The 24,879-nt window shown below is 49.0% G+C and overlaps 1 protein-coding gene across 1 annotated transcript in view; it reads right to left on the reverse strand.

Moving 5' to 3' along the window:
* Positions 1-24,879, reverse strand: part of tnni3k (TNNI3 interacting kinase) — a 210,991-nt gene that overhangs the window by 67,828 nt on the left and 118,284 nt on the right. Inside the window, 4 exon segments of the mRNA XM_072510295.1 lie at positions 16,272-16,381; positions 16,715-16,847; positions 19,719-19,771; positions 20,554-20,606. Coding sequence (XP_072366396.1) covers positions 16,272-16,381; positions 16,715-16,847; positions 19,719-19,771; positions 20,554-20,606 — 349 coding nt within the window.

Consider the following 24,879-nt stretch of genomic DNA (forward strand, 5'->3'; position numbering starts at 1 on the left):
ACCATCTTCCCAGTTTATGACTTTTTTTATGATGTGGAAACCACAACTATTTGCAGCACTGTCAATCTTTATCACGTATCTCTCTTCTCCTTCACGGTTACTAACCTCTCACCATTGAGAAAGAGCACGGATCTCTTTCTTAAACCCAGTGTGGACGTCCTCACACTTTTCATAGAATTTCATAGAATTTACAGTGCAGAAGGAGGCCATTCAGCCCATCGAGTTTGCACCTGCTCTTGGGAAGAGCACCCTACTTAAACCCATACCTCCACCCTATCCCCGTAACCCTGCAACCCCATCTAACCTAAGGGCAATTTATCATTGGCCAATCCACCTAACCTGCACATCTTTGGACTGTGGGAGGAAACCGGAGCACCCGGAGGAAACCCACGCAGACACGGGGAGAACGTGCAGACTCCGCACAGACAGTCACCCAAGCGGTATTCGAACCTGGGACCCTGGCGCTGTGAAGCCATGGTGCTGACCACTTTGCTACCGTGCTGCTCTTAATACTCCACATTGAGCTCTGGTTGCCGCCGTTTTCTCCACTCACCTCATGTATCAACGTCTTGTTGAAACTTTCTGTTCCCACCAAAATGACTTAGTCCATAAGGTCCTTAATGTCATAAGAAATAGGAACAGGAGGAGGTAATTCTGCCCTTCGAACCTGCTCCATCATTAAATAAGATCATGGCTGACCCAACACTCAGTAAGTCCAATTTTCTGTCTTCTCTCTGTAACCCTTACTTCCCCCACTGATTAAAAACCTACCAATCTCAGCCATGGAAATGTTCACGGTCTCGCACCTCCACAGCTTCCTGGGGTAAAGAATTCCAAAGATTTACCACTCAGAGAAGAAATTCTTCCTCAAATCCATCTGAAATGAGCTCCCCCGTATTCTGTGGCGATGCTCTTTGATCCTACACTCTCCCATAAGTGGAAACTTCCTCCCAACATTTACCCTGTCGAAACCCCCTCAGAATCTTGCATGTTTCAATCATATCACCTCTTATTCTTCCCTGCCCCCCCACAATGCACACTACCTGTCCACCACTCCTCTACCAATCCCCTCCCCATGTGTCCCCCAGGGACCACTAATAGGGAGAGCCCCCTCCCCCTCCCCCCCAGGGACTCGTTAATAGGGAGACCCTCCCCCCAGGGACTTCTTAATAGGGAGACCCTCCCCACCCCATAGGGACTCCTTAATAGGGAGACCCCCCCCCCAGGGGCCCCCAAGAGGAGAAACCCCCCTCCAGGGCCCCCATGAATAAGGAGACCCCCCCAAGGACACTCTGACTGAAGGAACCGCCACAGGGACCCCTAATTAAAGGGACCCCCAGAAAGACCTCCTAATCAAAGGAATCCCCCACAGGGACCTCTGACTAAAGGGACCCCCAACCACCCCCATAAAGAGACCCCTGTCTGGAAGTTAGAGAGCAGTCCAGACATGGGGCAGTGAAAAAATTACAGCTGTAACACATATCTGGAAGCATCATGTGTCCATTCCTGGAAGGAGAATAGCTGTGATCTGCGTCTACACCCCTCAGATCCATTAGCTACAAGCCATTCATAACTTTCTAGCAGTGGGCTGTGATTGACAGCTTCCTCACACCAGCTGCAGCTTTGATTCATTCATCTCCCTTCATGGATCAGTGACTCGAAGTGTTGAAACCCCAATATTTTCAAACATTGGCCTCATCAGAGTTAAGTACATTTCAATCACATGGTTGAGTGATTGGAATGCACTGTGGGGGGGGGGGGGGGCGGTCCCTTTAGTCAGGGGGTTCCTGTGAGGGGTCCGTCTAGTCAGAGTCCCTGTGGAAGTGTTCCTTTGTGAAGGGCCCTGAAGGGAGTCCCCCTATTGCAGGGGTCCGGGGGGGGGGGGGGGGGGGGGGGTCACAGGGGTACCTGGGAAGGATCTCTCCCACTAGGGGGTCCGAGGGTTGATGGGTCGGATCACCCCTGTACCTGGGGAAGGAGGGTCACCCAGGCAAGCTGGGGGGTGGGGGGCTGCTTTGCGGTATGGGGGAATCGATACAACCCTCCTCGTACCCTCCCTTCCTTTGGTGTTTGTCACTTCCACCCAAATCGACTTCATGTCCTTTGAGTTTATTTAGATCGTTCCTCAGAACTGTGCTCATCACCTCACTTATTAACCGAGCTACCCCACCACCTCTCCCTTCCTTCCTGTCCTTCCTGAAGTCAAATAACCCCGAATATTGATTTCCAAAGTTTAATCCCCTTGTAGCCATGTCTCAGTAATGCCGAGCAAATCACCCATTTGACGAGATATGTGTCGTCAGTTTATTTATTATGGGCTGGGTTCTCCGCCACATCGGGTTCTCCACCAACAAAGGGCGCAAGGGAATACAGGGTCGGGCAGAAAGCGGGATTGGCGAAGTTCACAGCCTGTGCCAGCGGGGGAATTTAAATGAGTTTTTAAGACCCATTTGCATCCTGTTAACAGGATGGGCACCATATTCTCCAGTCCTCTGGGCCGGGAATCACATGGGCGAGAATGAGTGCAGGTCTGATGTGTGTGCGTGATGTGGTGGACTTCATGGTGGGTCAAGGGGGTCATCTTTTAGGGAGTTTCCCCAAAAGTCCATCAGAGAGCCACCCCCTCCCACCACAATGCAAGACTTGCCCACCCCCACCAGACCCCTCCTATTTCCCCCTCACCAGAGACCCCCTAATTGAAGAGACCCCCATCAGAGACATTAAAGAGAACCCGTAATTAAAGAGACTGTGGAGACCCGCGAATTAGAGAGACACCACCCGAGAATCCAATTCTTTTTTTCTCAATTCAGGGGCAATTTAGCGTGGCCAATCCACCTACCCTACACATCTTTGGGTTGTGGGGGTGAGACCCATGCAGACACAGGGAGAATGTGCAAACACCACACGCACAGTGAATCAGGACCGGACAGAACCTGGGACCTTGGCACCGTGAGGCAGCAGTGCTAACCACTGCACCACCATGCTGCCCTGAGCACCCCTAATTAAAGCGACCCCTACCAGAGACTCCCCCCCCCCCTCCAGGAGAGAAACCCCTGTCAGGAAGCTAGAGAGCAGTCCAGACAGAGACAGTGAAAACAAATCACTGCCTTAAAACTCATCTGGGTAATACACCTGTTGGCTCAGACAGAGGAAGCAGCACCTGTCAATTCCTGGAAAGAGAAAACCAGTCAGCTGTGCTTAAACCCCCTCAGATCTTTGGTCTGCAAGCCATTCATTCATTTCATCTCGATATTGACTTTACTGGGCTGTGATTGGCAGCTTCCACCCCCCCCCCCCCCAGCTGTCTGCATTGTTCCATTCATCGCCCTTCAGGCCTGAGCGACTTTGAAGTAGTCAGCTGTGAAACTAACCACAATGTTTATAAACACCAAGTGGGTTGGGTGGGGGGTGACACAGAACATCTCGGGGGGGGGTTGCGCTGAATGGGATTGTGAGAGGGGAGGGAGCTGAATTACTTTGCGGGGGTTTGGGTCCAGCCGTGGTGCCTTGTGATCGAGCCATCCACTCAAAACGGCGGCCCGATAGCGGGATTCCCTTGGGAACACCGTCTCCCACACAGAGAATCCTGCCCCTCGTGTTTTATGCAACATACATTCGGATACAGAACTCTTAATTTTGTTTTGCTACCACTTTTCCCTCCAATACGCCCATCTCTGGGGACAACAGAGCTGGGGTCTGTGTTTTGCCCTTATCACCAGCTCTTCCTCCTTTGCTTTTGCACTTTCTGCCTTTTGTTCCAAACCCAGATTCCATCTCCTCTGACTTCCTGCTCGGGCACCTTTACTGTGCCATATGTCAGAAATATTATGGGCCAGGTTTAGAGAACACCAAAGTGGATCATGGGGTTCACCTGACCCGCAATTTTTTATAGATTTTGGTTATGAGGGAGCACAAGGGTCCACTTTCCAAGTGTGATGCAACAGAGATCTAAAGCATGTTTAAACAAAAACAATGCTTATTCTATGAATCCAGGTAACATTTTATAAACACACAGTAAACATTTTATCAACTACCAACACTGATAATCCCCACAGGTACAGTACTCTACAGGTAACCCTTAATAACTTTCCCAATGACATCCATAATTCAAAAACCCTTTTTAACAATGACAGTAGGTTTGCATTCCTTACAGCAACAGGTATTACTTTGAAATCATCAAGTGATCTGGAGACATTCTTTAGTAGGCAGAGAGAGAGAGACCTAAACACCTTTTTGGTTTGAATCAGCTCTCCAACTGAAAATGAAACTAAAACTCAGAGCCAAAAACAACTTCCAGCTCAAAACGAAAGTAAAAAGCCAGAAAAACAGCTCAGCTCCACCCACACAATAACATCACTGCAGCTATTTGATAAGCACACTCACCTGTCAGAAAGGAAAGGGCTGATCGTCAGGAAGTGCAAGGGAACCAGGCAGAGAGTGGGCAGGAGACCCCTGCGGTCCTGTTCCCAAATCAGTTTTCCATTTTGGAAGCTGGTGAGGGCTTGACTCCTCAGAGGAGTGCAGTCAGAGCCAAGTATGTGACACCACAAGTGTCTCAGCTGTACAGGAGGGGATGAAGAGAGAAGGAAGAGCAATAGAGATAGAGGACTCGGAAAACAGTCAGGCGTTTCTGTGGCCAAAGGACGAGACCACTGGGTGGTACGTTGCCTCCCCATTGCCAGGGTCAAGGATGTCATGGAGCGGCTGAGGAGCACAGGGGCCCACTTCGGCCCACTGCTGAAGTGTTCTTCTGGGGGGAGGGTGAACAGCTAGAGGGGGTGGTCCACGCTGGTACCAATGGCTTAGGTAGGATAGGGAATGTGGTCCTTCAATCAGAACTTAGGGAGCTAGGGAGGAAATTAGCAATCCCAATGCCACGTGCAAGTGAATGTAGAACGAGGAGGATTAACAGATCAACGTGTGGTTGGAAAGATGGTGCAGGAGGGAGGGGTTTAGTGAGAAGGATCTAGAAGATCAAATCTGCAGGGAAATTACAGAGAGATGCAAACATTATAGAGTGGTTATAATGGGGGACTTTAATTACTCAAATGTAGCCTGGGATAGTATAGTGTAAAGGTCAAAGAGGGGAAATTATTTCTGGATTTCACTGAGAATTTTCAGCAGCAGTGTGTGGCCAACCCAACAAGAAAGGGAGCACGGCTGGTCCTGGCTCTTCAAAATGAGGCGGGCCAAATAGATATGAACCAAGAACACGAAGCAGCAGGAGACCATTCGGCCCCTCGAGTCTGCTCCTCCATTTAATAAGATGATGACTGATTTGTTCGTAACCACAAACCTGCACACTCCCCGGTAACCTAACACCCCCTCACTTACCCAGGTCGAGGGTCAGTGGGGGAACATTTAGGAGACAGTGAGCATTGCATCATACCGTTTAGTCCAGAGTATGAGTAATTAACTGGGAGGGGAGCTGGGACAAGACCGGAGCTGGGCTGGATCAACTGAAATGAAAAGCTGGAGGGGATAAAAGGGAGTGGAACAAATGGGCAACCTTCAAAATAGAAATGGTCGGGACACAGTCAAGGTGCATTCCCTTAAGGGGAAAGTTCGGGGAAACAAATCCACATCTCCCTGGATGAACAAGGAGATGGAAATTTAGATAAAGAAGAAAAAGTGTTTATGAAGGGTGCCAGCTAGAAAATACAGTTGGGGACCAAGAGGAGTAGAGCAGGTTCAGAGGGGAGGTGGAGAAGCTCATTAGAGAAGTGAGAAAAGAAATAGAAAGAGTAAGAGTGGTTAAAAGGTCGATTTGAGACGTAAAAGGGGATTTACACATGGAGTGGGGACATGGCTGAGGTATTACATGAAAACCTTACCACAGAGGTAGAAGCCCAGGACATGGAGACAGACGGGGAAACTCTGTCCGTAGAAGGGTTGAAAATTAATAAGGAGGAAATGTTGACTCGGCTGTCGGTGATGAATGTTGACGAGGCCCCGGGACCGAGTGAAGGAAGTGAGAATGAAAACTGCAGGGATGCTGGCCATAACCTTCCTGTCTCCCCGAGACTCAGGAGAGGTGCTAGAGGAATGGAGAATTGGACTGGATCATTTCAAATATTACGGGCCTGAAAAGCAGCGCGGCGTGGCGCAAGGGGCTGAGTGGATGCCAGGGGATCACATTTCCGGGATCCACCCAGCTCGTCCGACCATTATAGGTGGGATCACTTTCTGGAAAATCTGCATTTTAGAGTGAGACATCTGGGCGGGATTCTTGGACCCTCCGCCGGGTCGGAGAATCCCCAGGGGGGAGGCGCGAATCCCGCCCCACCGCACCGACACCGGCTGCCGTATTCTCTGGCACCGTTTTTCAGGCGGGGGAGGGATTCACGCCACGCCGTTCAGGGGCCGTTGGCAGCGGCCCCCCCCCGGCAATTCTCCAGGGTCCGATTGGCCGAGCGACCATTTGTTTTTGGCCAGTCCCGCCGGCGTGGGTCACGTATGGTCCCACACGGCGGGGACCTGGCAGGGGCAGTCCTCGGGGGGGGGGGATCCGACCCCGGGGGGTGGGGGGGCCCACGGTGGCCTGGCCCGCGATCGGGGCCCACCGGTATGCGGGCGCGCTCGTTCCATGGGGGCACTTCTTCCTTCCGCGCCAACCCCTGTAGGGCTCCGTCATGGCCGGCGCGGAGAAGAGAATGCGGCAAAATACGCCGGCCGGTCTGCGCATGCGCGAACTCGCGCCGTCCCTTAGGCGCCGCCTTGGGCAGCGCCAACCCCTCCGGGCGTCCACCTAGCCCCCGAGACAGGTGAGAATTCCTCACCTTGGGGGCCCATTGACGCCGGTTTTCCCGCCAGCGTGGGGACTTAGTCCCCAGAGGGGAGAATCCCGCCGCTGGTATTTTCGCAACCCTCTTGCTCCGATCTCTTAATCAATTCCCCACCCATGGCAACAGTTCGCCTCAAATTCCTTGGGCTATTGGTTTTACTCGCAGTAGCGTGGAGTCATCCATCGCCACGCTGTGTTGCTGCCCGACATTGGCTGCTGCTCACTAAATACTCCATTTTAAAATTCCCACCCTCAGTGTTCCGATCCCTCCATGGCTTCAACCCTCCCTACCTCTTCAACCCTCCCTACCCCTTCAACCCTCAACCCTCCCGAGCTCGACAATCTTCCAAGAAATTTGTGTCTCTCAACTCTGGCCTCTTGTGAATCTCCAATTTCCTTCGATCCGTTGCTGGTAATTATATCTCCTGACCTTTAGATCCTAAACTGCTTGAATTCCCTTCTTAAACCTCTCCATCTTCTCGTTCTCTGCTCCTGTAAAGCAATGCTGAATAATTAGCTCGCTCCTTTTTAAGGTGTCAGCCTTGCCTGATCTGCTGCCGCCCTGCACCATAGTCCCATGTTATTTGAACGTTATATTTTGTTTAAGCTCCTTGTAATCTCATGTTGTGACCAATTGCAGCTGGCTTAGCACAGTGGGCTAAATTGCTGGTTTGTAATGCAGAACAATGCCAGCAGCGCGGGTTCAATCCTCGTAGCGGCCTCCCCGAACAGGCGCTGGAATGTGGCGACTAGGGGCTTTTCACAGTAACTTCATTGAAGCCTACTTGTGACAATAAGCAATTATTATTATTATTAATTGCAGGAGCTGTGGGTCTCACAGTGGCGGTAGCAACTCTCCTGTACACCAAGTGTCATCACCACATGGAATCGGGGCAGAACAATTGCCAAGTGCCTGGGGCAGAATCTAATTGCGAAAGAGGAAGCGTTTGCAATAGGGCCCCTTGCTGTCACTTTACTTGTGACCACGAGGTAGGGACCACGCCAACAGCGAGTTCTGTGAAGCATTTGAAGTTCTCGCAGCAGGACACAGCTAACCTTAATTCCGGGAAAGCAAGCAACAAGGAGGGGTTTCGCCAACGATGCCCTGGCCTGTTAAACCAAGTTAGGAAGCAGACCCCAGAGGAGGATTACTTTGCATGCCAGAACTGCCGGCTGGTGCACACATTCAGTACAAGGCACTCTCATGGTGCAATCTGGAGATCAGCAACTAAATTCAGCGGGGCAGGAATAGTGAGAGGGGTCGAAGGTGCGAATCGCTGGAAGGTACCGCACCAAGTGGAGAGATACAATCACGGTGAGTCATTGCAAATGAAAAGAGGATTTTCACAAAACCAGTTACAGAAGTTCAGAGAATCAGCACTGATTTGGGGATTTGTGTTAATTGGGGGCACATGGAAACATTCACTCCCCCCATTCAATTTGATCGTGATTGATCTGTGTCTGAACTCCATCCACACACCTTGATTCTGTGACCCCTAACTCTTCCCCAAGAAAAATCCAGCAATCCAGCAATTGGTTAGCACTGCTGCTTCACAGCACCAGGGTCCCGGGTTCGATTCCCGGCTTGGTCCACTGTCAGTGCGGAGTCTGCACGTTCTCCCCGCGTCTGCGTGGGTTTCCTCCAGGTGCTCCGGTTTCCTCCCACAAGTCCCGAAAGACCTGGGGCGTCATTCTCTGACCCCCAGCCGGGTCGGAGAATGGCCGTTGGCCGCCGTGAATTCCGCCCCCCCCCCCCCCCGCCGAAGTCTCCGGTACCGGAGATTGGGCGGGGGCGGGAATCGGGCCGCGCCGGTTGGCGGGACCCCCCGCTCAATTCCCGCCCAGAAATTGCCTGTCCCGCCGGCGTAAATCAAAGCTGGTATTTACCGGCGGGACCAGGCAGCGTGGGCGGGCTCCGGGGTCCTGAGGGGGGCGCGGGGCGATCTGACCCCGGGGGGTGCCCCCACGGTGGCCTGGCCCACGATCAGGGCCCACCGATCCGCGGGTGGGCCTGTGCCGTGGGGACACTCTTTCCCTTCCGCCTCCGCCACGGCCTCCACCATGGAGGAGGCGGAAGAGACTCTCCCCACTGCGCATGCGCGGGAAACTGTCGGTGGCCGCTGACGCTCCCGCGCATGCGCCGCATTTCCTCGCCAGTTGGCGGGGCAACAAACGCCATTTCCGCCAGCTGGCGGGGCGGAAATCCCTCCGGCGTCGGTCTAGCCCCTCAATGTTGGGGCTCGGCCCCCAAAGATGCGGAGCATTCTGCACCTTTGGGCCGGCGCGATGCCCGTCTGATTGGCGCCGTTTTTGGCGCCAGTCGGCGGACATCGCACCGTTGGGGGAGAATTTCGCCCGTGCTGTTAGGTGAATTGGACATTCTGAATTCTCCCTCTGTGTACCCGAACAGGCGCCTGAATGTGGCGACTAGGGGTTTTTCACAGTAACTTCATTGCAGAGTTAATGTAAGCCTACTTGTGACAATAATAAAGATTATTATTGACCCCCCATCATCAACAGCTTTTTAAGGCAGAGTGTTCCAGATTTGCACTCCCATATCAAAATAGGAGAAGGCGGAGGCCATTCTGCCCTTCAAGCAAGCTTCGGCATTCAGTCTGTTCATGGTTGATCCTCTATCACAGCACCATAGCCCAGCACTCTCCCCACGTGTCTTGGCACCTTTAGAAATCTATCTATTTACTCCTTAAATATGTTCAGTGACTTGGCCTCCACAGCCTCCTGTGGTCGAGAATTCCACAGGATCAACACCCTCTGAGTGAAGAAGGTTCTCCTCACCTCAGTCCTGAATGGCCTACCCGGTATTCTGAGAGTGTGACCCCTTGTTCTAAACCTGCCAGCCAGAGGAAACATCATCCCTTACAGTAACGAGCAACCTGCCTTTCATTTTAAGGTTATTCCTTAAATTCTCTCCAGTAACATTTTTTATTTCTCTTCAATTACCTTATCAAACACTTCAGTTAGAAAATCCATCAATTTTCTATACTGAAGGGAATATAAGTCTAGTTTATGCAAACTATCCTTGAAATTTAACCTTTTTAGCCTCAGCATCAAATTTTTTATAAATTCATTTCTGGGATGTGGGTGTCGTTGGCTAGACCAGAATTTATTGCCCATCCCTAGTTTCCCTCGAGAAGGTGGCATTGAGCTGCCTTCTTGAGCCACTGCAGTCACTAAGGTGTGTGGGTACACCCACTGTGCTGTTAGGGGACGGGGGTGGAGTTCCAGCATTTTTGTCCAGCGACAGCGAAGGAACGGCGATATATTTCCAAGTCGGGGTGGTGAGTGACTTGGAGGGGAATCTCCAGGTGGTGGGGTTCCCAGGTATCTGCTGCTCTTGTCCTTCTAGATGGTAGCGGTCGTGGGTTTGGATGGTGCTGTTTCAGGAGCCTTGGTGAGTTCCTGCAGTGCATCTTGTAGATGGTACACACGGCTGCCACTGTCTGTCGGTGGTGGAGGGTGTGAGTGAATGCTTGTTGAAGGGGGAGCATTCAAGCGTGATACTTTCCCTCCGAGGCTAATATCTCCTTCCTGAGATGCGGTGCCCAGAATGAACACAATTACTCCTGATGGGTTCTGACAATTATATCATAACCTCCATCCTATTGTATTCCGGTCCTCTTGGGCATCCTCATTTCCTGCACTCTACTATTGGCAACTGAGTCTTCAATGGCCTTGGCCTTAAACTCTGGAATTCCCTCCCTCATCCTCCCCGCCTCTCTCTTTCTCTACTTCTTTAAGACATGCCTTAAAATTGACGTCTTTGACTAAGACTTTTGCCACTTACCCTTTAAATTGCTCAGTATCAAATTTTGCCTGATTACAATAACAACTGGCATTTATATAGCACGCATAACATTGTGGAACTTCAGAAGAAGCTTATTTACTTTTAGGATTACGCTCCTGTGAAGTAGCTTGGGATATTTTACTGTGTTAAAGTTACTCTAGAAAATGCCGTCAATGTGAAAGAAATAAAAGAAGAATAGAAACGTCTTCGTCGGATTCTCGAAACTCTCGGCATGTGGGTAATATTAACGCTGTTCCATCTTCTGGTTTAACAGGTTCCACAGAAGGTTTTCGAATTGGGAACTGTTCAGGCAACAGTTACTACCTGCCGAAAGATCCCACTGGGCTATATAACCTGGGAAAGGAATATTGGAAGTGGATACCAAAAACAAGAACTGTCAGGCACGGCCAGCCCATCACACAATTTAAATCACAATGTAGGTACTTTCCAAATCCACTCCGCAGCAACGCCCAATCCCAATTTGGCAGAGTTGCATTAGCCTTGGACCCATGTTCTGAAATCAGGGATCACCCCCTCCCAGAAGGCAGTATTCGGAATATTGAACTGCTGTCAGGCAGTGACGTCTCCAGGAACCATAACAACCATCGCCAACATCTTTGCCATAGCAACAGAGTTCCAACACGAATGAACAAGAAGGTCGGATCAAAGGTGAGAGGTGAAGACTTGATCGGAAGTGTTAAAGGGAATGCCAGTGCAACATGGCAGCATGATATTCTGGTGTTGACAAAGCAGACGAACGACACTGCCAATCAGGCTCCATTTGGGAAGGAGGAACCAGGGTCACACATGAAGGACAGGGCAAGCTACAGAGGCAGTCACTTTATTGATCAAGTTGAAATTTCTGGAACCACTTGGGAAGGGGACAGGACTCGAAGACCAAAGACCGTCATGTTTGATTTACCAGGTTTTATTGATGCAAAATTAACACTATCTCCTGGTACAGGGTCAAAAACCCGAGGAGAAGGAAGAGAGGCTCGTGCGAGTGTGGAGAAGGGGAGAAGATACCAGGTGGAGGAAAAGACCCTGCTCAGACCCCTTCATTCTCGGAAGCGAAGCGATGAGAGCAGGAAGAGGTTGGGTCTGAAGCTGGCCTCTGTAGATAGCAAGTCCAGGAGAGTGATTCCACACCGGGCCTCTGTAGATAGCAAGTCCAGGAGAGTGATTCCACACCGGGCCTCTGTAGATAGCAAGTCCAGGAGAGTGATTCCACACCGGGCATCAGTAAATGTATTGATGGTGAAATTTATCTTACATCCTACTAAATATGAAAAGATTCACCCGGATGAAGGTGAAAGCATCAAGGGGCCATTCAGGATGAAAAAGCAGATTATGGCAAAGAAGACAGGATTGAAAGAGACCGCTAAACAGGGAAAGTCCACCAGGAAACCTTCTGCCTGTCAAAGCACAATAAAAACTGGGAGTTTACAGCAATCTTACTCACCTAAGAGACTGAACCAATGCCCACCAGTGCCAATTCAAAACAAAGCATTCTGTCAACCCCATCCCGCCACAAGACCTGACAAGAGGGATGGAGTCAAAGGATGCAGTGGAAGTTTGTGTACAGATCTAGAAACCACTTCAAGAGTTTTGTCACCAATGTCCCCAACACCAGTGACTGACACTGATAACCACAGATCACCTCTGTCCATCGGATTCCCTCTTGGTATTGTTCCCGCTGGACCTCAGGATTCTACCCCGTCAATGGGGCCTCTTCAAACACCAAACAAATCATCCAACCATGAAGCTACTCCACTGGACATAACACATAAGATTACACCATCGTTACCCTCAGCCACAGAGACACCTTGTTCGAACATATCTAGGACCCCTGTGGATGACCATGAAGATAAAGAGGAACCGGCAGAGTTGAATTCTTCCACCGCCTTCACTTTCCAACTACAAGAGGCCGCCTTGAGTAGTGACAGCGAGGGCATGACGGTACCGAATGCCCCTTCTTTGAGGCGAGCGCCCGGCATGAAACCAACTGATAGAGGAGAGTTGGTGAACAGGGCCACAGGATGGCAAGGACCAAACCAAGCCATGCAAAGGGATGGGGACTGGCAAACAGCTCCCAGTGGACAGACTGGAGACAATGGAGGAACAACCAAAGAGCAATGTGAGGACAGCGGTTCACTGAGTTTTATGGGCATGGTGCAGAGTGACAGGCATGTTGAGGTGAAAGGTGTTGTGGAGGACAAGCCTCGGGGGAACTCTGAACAATCAACACCAGCACCAGCTTCTGAAACAGAGCCTGCAACTGGCCAAGCCTTTTCAGAAGCGGCTGTGACATGCGGAGCAGACGGTCCACGTGGGGAGACAGAGGATGGAGCAGCCAAAGCAGCAGATGCAATAAAGCAGCACTGGCATCCCACAGAGAAACTGCCATTCCTCCCGGCCTCCTCTATCCATACTGGACTCAGAAACCTGGACCACATTAACGGCGAGAACATCGCATCCAAACGTCAGAATGGGAATGTCGATTGTGTCAATTCCCCACTCACCTCACCTCGGCTGGGAGCAGGTGGCAGTGAAGAGCAAGGCCCCAGTGTTGTTATTTTCAGCTCAGAGAATCCCAGAGAAGGGATGGTTCCAGTGGAACCACAAACCTGGGCCTGCACACTGCCACCCAAACCCAACATGGCCACCCTCGATGGAGCGGGCGATGAGGCCAATCAGAGGAGGAAGATCCGGCTGGTCATTCCCGAGCGGCCAAGCAGCAGGTCCGATAACAGCGTCAGTCGGAAGATTAGATAATTGGCCATATGAAGATCAAAGGTGAAAGACTTGAATTTCTACAATACCCTTCATGACCATAGGATGTCTCAAAGGGCTTTCCAGCAAATGAAGTATTTTTCAAGTGGGATGTAAGAGGCTGATTGAGAAAAATAACCCACTACAACCTGCATTCATAACATGTTTAACATAATCCAACATCCTGAGGAACTTCATAACTGTGTAATCCAACAAAGTTAGACAGTGAGCTCCATAAAATGCTGGTGGGCGGCACGGTGGCACAGTGGTTCGCACTGTTGCTTCACAGCTCCAGGGTCCCGGGGGGTTCAATTCCAGCCTCGGGTGACTGTCTGTGCGGAGTCTGCACGTTCTCCCCGCATCTGCGTGGGTTTCCTCCGGGTGCTCCGGTTTCCTCCCACAGTCCAAAGACGTGCTGGTTAGGTGGATTGGCCACGCTAAATTGCCCTTAGTGTCCAAAAGGTTAGGTGGGGTTCCTGGGTTGCAGGGTTAAGGTGGAGCTGTGGGCTTGGGTAGGGTGCTCTTTCCAAGCGCCGGTGCAGACCCGATGGGCCGAATGGCCTACTTCTGCACTGTAAATTCTATGATTCTATGATTGTAGCCCCTTTGGAAGTCAAGAGATGAAGCCAGACCTACACCGGATGTGGAGTCAATGCTAGATATATCGTCCATGAAGCAGCCTGGGGCTGCGAGCTGGTAATCCTATCAGACAAAGTTGGTCAAAGGAAAAACTGCAGCTAAATTCGTTTTGCTTGAAGCTAAAGGAAGAAATCTACAGTAATCCTCTCAGTGAAAGGCAGTTCACCGTGCTGCAGTTGGAGTTCTGGACAAAATGAGCTTGGTTGCCGTTTGAAATCAGAGCAATGGGCTATTGGAACCCAGCGGTGCTTTCTGATGTTTCTAGCCACGGTGTAGGAGTTGAAGGGAGGACCATGCTGGAGCTATGGAATCCAGAGTCGTGGAGGGTCCTTTAGCCAATAGCTAATGGAGGGGCCCCCCCCATGAAATCTTATATCTTAGAGAATAGCTGGAAAACGGGACAGACACTCGGCTGAATTCTGGACAATGAGATTGACATTCTGAGTTAGCCCCAGGAAAAGTGAATGTACCCAATTATTTTTCTCCAATCAAGGGGTAATGTGCCCGGCGCATCTTTGGATTGTGGGGGTGAGACCCATGCAGGCACGGGGAGAATGCGCAAACTCCACACGGGCAGTGACCCGGGGCCGGGATCGAACCCGGGTCCTTGGCGCCGTGAGGCAGCAGTGCTAACCACTGCCACCGTGCCACCCAAGATTTCTTCTCCTTCGGCGATCACTCGTTAAGGTGTCACTGGTCATGGGTTCTGTGGGCCCTTGTACATGTCTTTCTAAGCTATAGAATTAAGTTAACAGCGCTTACTTTGTTTCATTCTTTTTGAGATCCATAAAGTTTGTTTTTGCTCAAAAATGCGAAACCTTCTGCCGATTAATTGTTGGTTGTTCTAGTTTCTTCTCTAAGCGTTAATCGTCACGAACTAGGTCATAACACTGATGGGTACATCGGAACAGGCCATTTGCCCCATTGAGCATGTTTCACCATCCACAGGAAGAAATAAATCTTGGTCCGTTTTGTAACAACGATCTATCATACCGATAATCACATGATACAGTAAAGGAGAAGTTGACTAAGGTGCCATTCGTTACACTGTGCTTATTCTGGCTCTTTCAAAGAGTATCCAATTAGTCTCATGGCCCCGCTACTCTTTCTAGTTTGTCCTGCAAAATGTTTCCTTTTCCAGTATTTATCCAGTTCCCATTTGAAAGTTATTATTGAATCTGCTTCCGCCGTCCTTTCAGGCAGCACCTTCCAGATCACAACAACTCGCTGTGTAAAAAACATCCTCCTCATCTCCCCCTCTGCCTCACAACAACTCGCTGTGTAAAAAACATCCTCCTCATCTCCCCCTCTGCCTCACAACAACTCGCTGTGTAAAAAACATCCTCCTCATCTCCCCCTCTGCCTCACAACAACTCGCTGTGTAAAAAACATCCTCCTCATCTCCCCCTCTGCCTCACAACAACTCGCTGTGTAAAAAACATCCTCCTCATCTCCCCCTCTGCCTCACAACAACTCGCTGTGTAAAAAACATTCTCCTCATCTCCCCCTCTGCCTCACAACAACTCGCTGTGTAAAAAACATTCTCCTCATCCCCCCCTCTGGTAGCTGAATGGTTGGCACTGTTGCTTCACAGTGCCAGGGTCCCAGGTGCGATTCCCGGCTTGGGTCACTGTCTGTGCGGAGTCTGCACGTTCTCCCCGTGTCTGCGTGGGTTTCCTCCGGGTGCTCCGGTTTCCTCCCACATGTCCCGAAAAGACATGCTTGTTAGGTGAATTGGACATTCTGAATTCTCCCTCTGTGTACCCGAACAGGAGCCGGAATGTGGCGACTAGGGGCTTTTCACAGTAACTTCATTGCAGTGTTAATGTTATTTTATTGATTCTCTTCAATCTGTGTCCCTCTGGTTACACACCCTCCTGTCACTGGAGACAGCTTTTTTCTGAATTAACTGTGAAAACCCCTAGTAATTTTGGAGACTGCTATTAAATCTCCCCATAACCTTATTCGAGTCAATGGCAGGGGATATAACTTTGTGGTGCTGAATAATTCACAGCATGTTCATATCGTGAGCTCAGCACCTCCTGAGAGTGAGGTGCAAGCAGATTCCGCCTTAAAGAGACAATTGGATAAATACTTGAGGGGGAAATATTTTCAGGAAAGAGCAGGAAATTCAGGCTAATTAGGTCATCCTACCAAAGAGCAAGTATAGGCAGGATGGACTGAATGTTCTTTGGTGCTTCAACACTCTGATTCTTTGATCATCATACCAAACAACAGTGATTGATGGATCAACTCGTCTGGATCACTCACCTCTGGGCATGCATTCCATCCACTTATTAGCAGAGATGAGATGGGTTTGGGGATAGAGTACCCAACTGGAGGTCGGACATGATGGTATGCCATATCAGCAGCAGCAGCAGCTAGGGAAATAACAGCAGCAATGCCAATGAATCAAAACACTGCTTTTAATGTTCTCGAAACGTAGAATTTGGCAACTTAATAAGAAAGTAATGAATTTGCTAAGAAAGACGAGCTTGTATTTCTATATTGTCTCTCGTGACTTCAGGTTGTCCCAAGGCGCTTTATGGAAAATGATGTACTTTTTGAACCTTTCCAACATGGCAACCAGTTTGGGCACAGCACGATCCCATAAACAGATTATCTGCTCACCCACCCCATTGCTGAATGACTTCCAAACAACTTCTTTCAGCCATTCATTCTTCACTTCCGTCTTTCTTCACAACGTATCTCACCTGGTTTGAGGTGGGCAAAGGGGATTTCACCAGTCAGCAGCTCCCAGAGGCACAAAGCGTAACTGAAGACATCCGCTTTGATGGTGTACCGGGTACTCTGTGTGAACACCTCAGGAGCCATCCATCGCAGGTTCTGAGTAGACAATCAATTGCATCTCAGCAAAGCTTTAAAGTCACATCCTGACACAACTCAAACAACCATTGTCCCATTTCCAATATTTTTAGAATTAAGAAATAAAAGTGTCAGGCAACTCCCCCACATTTAAGGTCCAGTGACCTCAGGACTCAGCCCCTCCCCCGAGACCCTGGCCACCCCCCCGCGTGCCACCACCGCCCCCGCCCCCGGACTTAGTCTCAGGCATCCTCATAGCAATCCTCTTCCATTCACTGCAGCTTCGATTGTTGCAGGGACTGGAGAGCTTCCGGCCAATCTGATTGGCCAGGCAGCTCTCTGAGGCGGGGCTTCCCCCCGGGTGAGGGGCGGAAGCCCCTCCTGCAATGGCAACCAATGCTCTTCGAGCGTGGAATGGCCGCGAGAAGGTGTTCCCTGCCAACTTTTTGGATCTGAAAAATTCAGATCACAGATCCTCCTTTTTTCCAGGAGAATAGTCTTAAATCTCTGGAAATTCCTGATGGTTGGGAACTCCAATAGGGCGGCACGGTGACACAGTGGTTAGCACTGCTGCCTCACAGCGCCAGGGACCCGGGTTCAATTCCGGCCTCGGGTGACTTTGTGTCCAAGGATGTGTAGGTTAGGTGGAGTCATGGGGGTAGGGGAAGGGGAGAGATGCTCGTGCAGAGGGTGCTGACTCAATGGGCCAAATTGCCTCCTTCTGCGCTGTCGGAATTCCATGGTTCCAAGGTGAACCATAAACTAGGCTGTGCGTTGGGCCAATGAAAACCCTCCGACCTGCACACAAGGCAGTGGCGTAGGGGTATTGTCACTGGGCTAATAATCCAGAGATCCAGGGTGATGCTCTGGCTACCCTGGTTCAAATCCCAACAGGGCAGATGGTGGAATTTGAATTCAATAAAAATCTGGAATTAAAAGTCTAATGATGACCATGAAACCATTGCCGATTGTCGTAAAAGCCCATCTGGTTCACTAAGGTCCTTTAGGGAAGGAAATCTGTCGCCCTTACCCAGTCTGGCCTACACGTGACACCAGACCCACAGCGATGTGGTCGACTCTTAAATGTCCTCAGGAATGGGCAACAACGCTGGCCCGTCCAGCGAGGCCCACAACTCATGAACAAATTTTTAAAAAACTTTTATGTTCAAATAACCAATGCTCGAAAGGTGAACAATGACCAGAATTAGAGGAATTCAGAGGCCTCACAGGATTCGAGGCAAGGTACTAACATGGATTGACGATTGGCTGTCAGGCAGAAGGCAGAGAGTTGGGATAAAAGGTTCTTTTTCGGAATGGCAACCGGTGACGAGTGGTGTCCCGCAGGGTTCAGTGTTGGGGCCACAGCTGTTCTCTTTATATATTAACGATCTAGATGACGGGACTGGGGGCATTATGTCTAAGTTTGCCGATGATACAAAGATAGGTGGAGGGGCAGGTAGTATGGAGGAGGTGGGGAGGCTGCAGAAAGATTTAGACAGTTTAGGAGAGTGGTCCAAGAAATGGCTGATGAAATTCAACTTGGGCAAGTGCGAGGTCTTGCACTTTGGAAAAAAGAATAGAGGCATGGACTATTTTCTAAACGGTGACAAAATTCATAATGCTGAAGTGCAAAGGGACTTGGGAGTCCTAGTCCAGGATTCTCTAAAGGTAAACTTGCAGGTTGAGTCCGTAATTAAGAAAGCAAATGCAATGTTGTCATTCATCTCAAGAGGCTTGGAATATAAAAGCAGGGATGTACTTCTGAAGCTTTATAAAGCATTAGTTAGGCCCCATTTAGAATACTGTGAGCAATTTTGGGCCCCACACCTCAGGAAGGACAGACTGGCACTGGAGCGGGTCCAGCGGAGATTCACACGGATGATCCCAGGAATGGTAGGCCTAACATACGATGAACGTCTGAGGATCCTGGGATTATATTCATTGGAGTTTAGGAAGTTGAGGGGAGATCTAATAGAAACATACAAGATAATGAATGGCTTAGATAGGGTGGATGTAGGGAAGTTGTTTCCATTAGCAGGGGAGACTAGGACCCGGGGGCACAGCCTTAGAATAAAAGGGAGTCACTTTAGAACAGAGATGAGGAGACATTTCTTCAGCCAGAGAGTGGTGGGTCTGTGGAATTCATTGCCACAGAGGGCGGTGGAGGCCGGGACGTTGAGTGTCTTTAAGACAGAAGTTGATAAATTCTTGATTTCTCGAGGAATTAAGGGCTATGACGAGAGAGCGGGTAAATGGAGTTGAAATCAGCCATGATTGAATGGTGGAGTGGACTCGATGGGCCGAATGGCCTTACTTCCACTCCTATGTCTTATGGTCTTATGGTCTTATGATTGTAGGGACTGGAGGAGTTAACAGAGATAGAGAGGGGTGTGGGAGGTTGATGAAGTTACAGAGATAGGGAGGGATACAAGGGATGCAGCATGTTCCAAAGATAGGGAGGGTTCTAGGAACTGGAGGAGGTGATTAAGGTAGGGAGGGTTCCGAGGGCTGGAGGAGGTTATCGCAATAGGGAGGGTTCTAGGGGCCGGAGGAGTTTACAGAGATAGGAAGGTGTATTATCTGCCTGTATGCCACTGTAATGTAAAGGTGCTCAGCAAGTATGGGCTCAACTGGGGTGTGGAATATCACCGCCCATGGTATGATGTATAGAGTCACATGGTAAGTGACTCAGCAAGAGAATACTCTGGAGGCAGTGTGCATGGGAAAATAGCACCAAGCATGACAGAAACCTGTGATCTGTAAATAATTGAAGATTAACACTAAACGGTTGAAATGTACAAGTCTCAAGATCTCATCATTGAGACATCTAAAGAACCCATACTACGACAGGAGGGACAAGGTAAAGGGGGGACATGAAGACTTGCCACCTACCCCTGGCTGTTTCGTCATGTTGTCTTCGTCCATTGACAGAAGAAATCTGGATTCTGAAAATAGAGTAAGTCTCTTAGCTGCAGGCTTGCTATACATGTAAATTCATAAATTTAATAATGAAACAACAGTAAACAGAGATGTGTTTATTGATTACATATGTTTATACATTGCATTTGGAGCTTCCTCATTCATGCCTAGATGCACACGTGGCGTATAGATCACCTAATATGGGGTGTGAATGGAAAATGCCCAATTCTCTTTCAGCTTTTATATCCATCTGCCAAACCTGGCCAAATGAATTGAAACTTCAAATTTAACATTGGAAGAAGAAATATACCAGAATGTTTCCAGAGGTGAGGGACTCCAGTTAATGTGGAGGGGCTGGAGGAGGTGGGATTGTTCTCCTTGAGGCAGAGAAGATCAAGGGGAGATTTAATAGAGGTGATCAAAATCATAAAGGGTTTGATCGAGTAGATCGGGGCGAGCCTTTTCCACGGACAGCTCTTTCAATGAGCCGACACAGAAACGATGGGTCGAATGGCCTCCTTCTGAGCTGGAGGATGCTGCATTCCTATGATGCAATGAGTCAATGACGTTGTGATCTTTTCTGTCTACGATCCCGGGCTGTGGGCCCGGCTCCCATTGTTTGCATTGACTAAAGCCTGTATTAGGACGCATTCTACTGAGATTTGGAGGACATTTGGGCAATACTTGATATCGGAAAAATGTGCAGAAATTGGGTATTTTTCATGCTTAACTTCCGGGTTAAACAAACTCCACTTAATTCAGTGAAGTTCAAGAAACACGATACATCAGCCAAGTTCAAAATTCAAACCTCCAAAATCAGCTACCACTGCATGGCCATCTTCGTACAGCAGGATGTTATGGCTGTTTGAGAAGACAAATAAAATCCATTACTTTCTGTTTAGGTTGCTGAGCAAGAATTTTCAATCGGATACATATAACCTCTCAACTTCCCAACTCTGGCCCCCCCTGGCATAATCCTGGATCAGGCCCTCGGGTTTTTGGGAAAATCCAGTTAGGGACGAATCCTGGTCCACCCAAGTCGACGCTAGCTCCAAGAAAGCACAAAAGCGCCTATACTTCCTCAGGAAACTAAGGAAATTCGGCATGTCCACATTGACTCTTACCAACTTTTACAGATGCACCATAGAAAGCAGCCTATCGGGCTGCATCACAGCCCGGTATGGCAACTGCTCGGCCCAGGACCGCAAGAAACTTCAGAGAGTCGTGAACACCGCCCAGTCCATCACACGAACCTGCCTCCCATCCATTGACTCCATTTACACCTCCCGCTGCCTGGGGAAAGCGGGCAGCATAATCAAAGATCCCTCCCACCCGGCTTACTCACTCTTCCAACTTCTTCCATCGGGCAGGAGATACAGAAGTCTGAGAACACGCACGAACAGATTCAAAAACAGCTTCTTCCCCACTGTCACCAGACTCCTAAATGACCCTCTTATGGACTGACCTCATTAACACTACCCTGTATGCTTCATCTGATGCCGGTGCTTATGTAGTTACATTGTATATGTTGTGTTGCCCTATTGTGTATTTTCTTTTATTCCCTTTTCTTCTCATGTACTTAATGATCTGTTGAGCTACTCGCAGAAAAATACTTTTCACTGTACCTCGGTACACGTGACAATAAACAAATCCAATCCAATCCAATAACATTTTGTTTAAACTAGACTAAGTTTGCACCAAAGCATTCTGGTTTCTCTCCTTTTAGATAATTCGTTGCCTTTCCATCTTTCTGACCAAAATGGATGACCTCACACTTATCCATGTTGAACCCCAGCTGCCACATTTTGGTCCACTCACGGAACCTATCTATATCCATTTGTAAAGTTCTTATTTCCTCTTTGCATCTTACCATCTCACCTATGTCAGAGTCATTTGCAAATCTGGCTATAGAATCTTCTGTCCCTGTATCCAGGTCATTAAGAATAATAATAATCGCTTATTGTCACGAGTAGGCTCCAAATGAAGTTACTGTGAAAAGCCCCTAGTTGCCGCATTCCATCGCCTGTTCGGGGAGGCTGGTACGGGAATTGAACCCGCGCTGCTGGCCTTGTTACAAGCCAGCTGTAGATTGGAAATAGTTGGCGCCCGAGGGCCAAACCCTGTGGCACCTCACTAATTACATCTTGCCACCCAGACTCTCTGCCCTCTGTCCGTCAGCCAGTCTTCTATCCAGGCGAATAAATTACCTCTAATCCCATGTGATCTCACTTTGTGAATTAACCTTCTGTGTGGCACCTTATCAAATGCCTTTTGGAAGCCCAGATATACTGCAGGAGGGATTTTCTGCACCGTGGGTGGGACTGGAATATTACACCAGTGTTAACAACTAGTAAATTCCGCACTACATCAACAGGATCCCCATTAGCCACTTTGCTTGTTGCATCTTCGAAGAACTCGAGCAAATTAGTCAAAATCTAATGCTGGGACCACAACTTTTCACAATATACATTAATGATCTGGAAGAAGGAACTGAAGGCTCTGTTGCTAAGTTTGCAGATGAACATAGAACATAGAACATTACAGCGCAGTACAGGCCCTTCGGCCCTCGATGTTGCGCCAACCTGCTAAAGCCCACCTACACTATTCCCTTATCGTCCATATGTCTATCCAATGACCATTTAAATGTCCTTAATGTTGGCGAGTCCACTACTGTTGCAGGCAGGGCATTTCACGCCCGTACTACTCTCTGAGTAAAGAACCTACCTCTGACATCTATCCTATATCTATCTCCCCTCAATTTAAAGCTATGTCCCTCGTGCTAGATATCACCATCCCAGGAAAAAGGCTCTCACTGTCCACCCTATCTAATCCTCTGATCATCTTGTATGCCTCAATTAAGTCACCTCTTAACCTTCTTCTCTCTAACGAAAACAGCCTCAAGTCCCTCAGCCTTCCCTCATAAGATCTTCCCTCCATACCAGGCAGCATCCTGGTAAATCTCCTCTGCACCCTTTCCAATGCTTCCACATCCTTCCTATAATGCGGCAACCAGAATTGCACGCAATACTCCAAATGCGGCCGCACCAGAGTTTTGTACAGCTGCAACATGACCTCATGGCTCCGAAACTCAGTCCCTCTATCAATAAAAGCTAACACACCGTATGCCTTCTTAACAACCCTCTCAACCTGGGTGGCAACTTTCAGGGTCTATGTACACGGACACCGAGATCTCTCTGTTCATCCATACTACCAAGAATCTTACCATTAGCCCAGAACTCTGTCTTCCTGTTATTCCTTCCAAAATTAATCACCTCACACTTTTCTGCATTAAACTCCATTTGCCACCTCTCAGCCCGGCTCTGCAGCTTATCTATGTCCCTCTGTAACTTGTAACATCCTTCTGCGCTGTCCACAACTCCACCGACTTTAGTGTCATCTGCAAATTTACTCACCCATCCTTCTACGCCCTCCTCCAGGTCATTTATAAAAATGACAACCAGCAGTGGCCCCAAAACAGATCCTTGTGGTACACCACTAGTAACTGGACTCCAGTCTGAACATTTCCCATCAACCACCACCCTTTGTCTGCTTCCAGCTAGCCAATTTCTGATCCAAACTGCTAAATCACCCTGAATCCCATGCCTCCGTATTTTCTGCAATAGTCTACCGTGGGGAACCTTATCAAACGCTTTACTGAAATCCATATACACCACATCAACTGCTTTACCCTCATCCACCTGTTTGGTCACCTTCTCAAAGAACACAATAATATGATACAAAGATCTGCAGAGGACAGGTAGTATTGAGGAAGCAGGGGGGCTGCAGAAGGACTTGGATAAGCTCGGAGAGTGGGCAATGAATTGGCAAATGGAATACAATGTGGAAAAGTGTGAGGTTATGCCCTTTGGAAGGAGACATAGAGGCATAAAATATTTTCTAAATGGGGAAATGCTTAGGAAATCAGAAGCACAAAGGGACTTGGGAATCCTTGTTCAAGGTTCTCTTAAGGTTAACGTTCAGTCGGCAGTTAGGAAGGCAAATACAATGTTAGCATTCATGTCGAAAGGGCTAGAATACAAGACCAGGGATGTTCTTCTGAGGCTGTATAAGGCTCTGGTCAGGCCGCATTTGGAGTATTGTGAGCAGTTTTGGGCCCCGTTTCTAAGGAAGGATGTGCTGGCCTTGGAAAGGGTCCAGAGGAGGTTCACAAGAATGATCCCTGGAATGAAGAGCTTGTCGTACGAGGAACGGTTGAGGACTCTGGGTCTGTACTCATTGGAGTTTAGAAGGAGATGGGGGGATCTTATTGAAACTTTGATTTGATTTGATTTGATTTATTATTGTCACATGTATTAGTATACAGTGAAAAGTGTTGATTCTTGCATGCTGTACACACAATGCACTGTACATAGGGAAGGAAGGAGAGACTGCAGAATATGTTAGTTATAGCAAGGTGTAGAGAAAAGATCAACTTAATACGAAGCAGGTCCATTCAAAAGTCTGATGGCAGCAGGGAAGAAGCTGTTCTTGAGTCGGTTGGTACGTCACCTCAAACTTTGGTATCTTTTTCCTGACGGAAGAAGGTGGAAGAGAGTATGTCCGGGGTGCGTGGGGTCCTTAATTATGCTGGCTGCCTTTCGGAGGCAGTGGGAATTGTAGATAGAGTCAATGGATGGGAGGCTGGTTTGCGTGATGGACTGGGCTACATTCACGACCTTTTGTAGTTTCCTGCGGTCTTGGGCAGAGCAGGCTCCATACCAAGCTGTGATACAACCAGAAAGAATGCTTTCTATGGTGCATCTGTAGAAGTTGGTGAGGGTCGTAGCTGACATGCCAAATTTCCTTAGTCTTCTGAGAAAGTAGAGTCGTTGGTGGGCTTTCTTAACTATAGTGTCGGCATGGGGGGACCAGGACAGGCTGTTGGTGATCTGGACACCTAAAAACTTGAAGCTCTCGACCCTTTCTACTTTGTTCCCATTGATGTAGACAGGGGCATGTTCTCCACTGCGTTTCCTGAAGTCGATGACAATCTCCTTTGTTTTGCTGACATTGAGGGAGAGATTTTTGTTGTCGCACCAGTTCACCAGATTCTCTATCTCATTCCTGTACTCTGTTTTGTCATTGTTTGGATTCCGACCCACTACGGTGGTATCATCAGCAAATTAGAAAATCG

The sequence above is a fragment of the Scyliorhinus torazame genome, chromosome 7, assembly GCF_047496885.1.
Source record: "Scyliorhinus torazame isolate Kashiwa2021f chromosome 7, sScyTor2.1, whole genome shotgun sequence".
Lineage (NCBI taxonomy): Eukaryota > Metazoa > Chordata > Chondrichthyes > Carcharhiniformes > Scyliorhinidae > Scyliorhinus > Scyliorhinus torazame.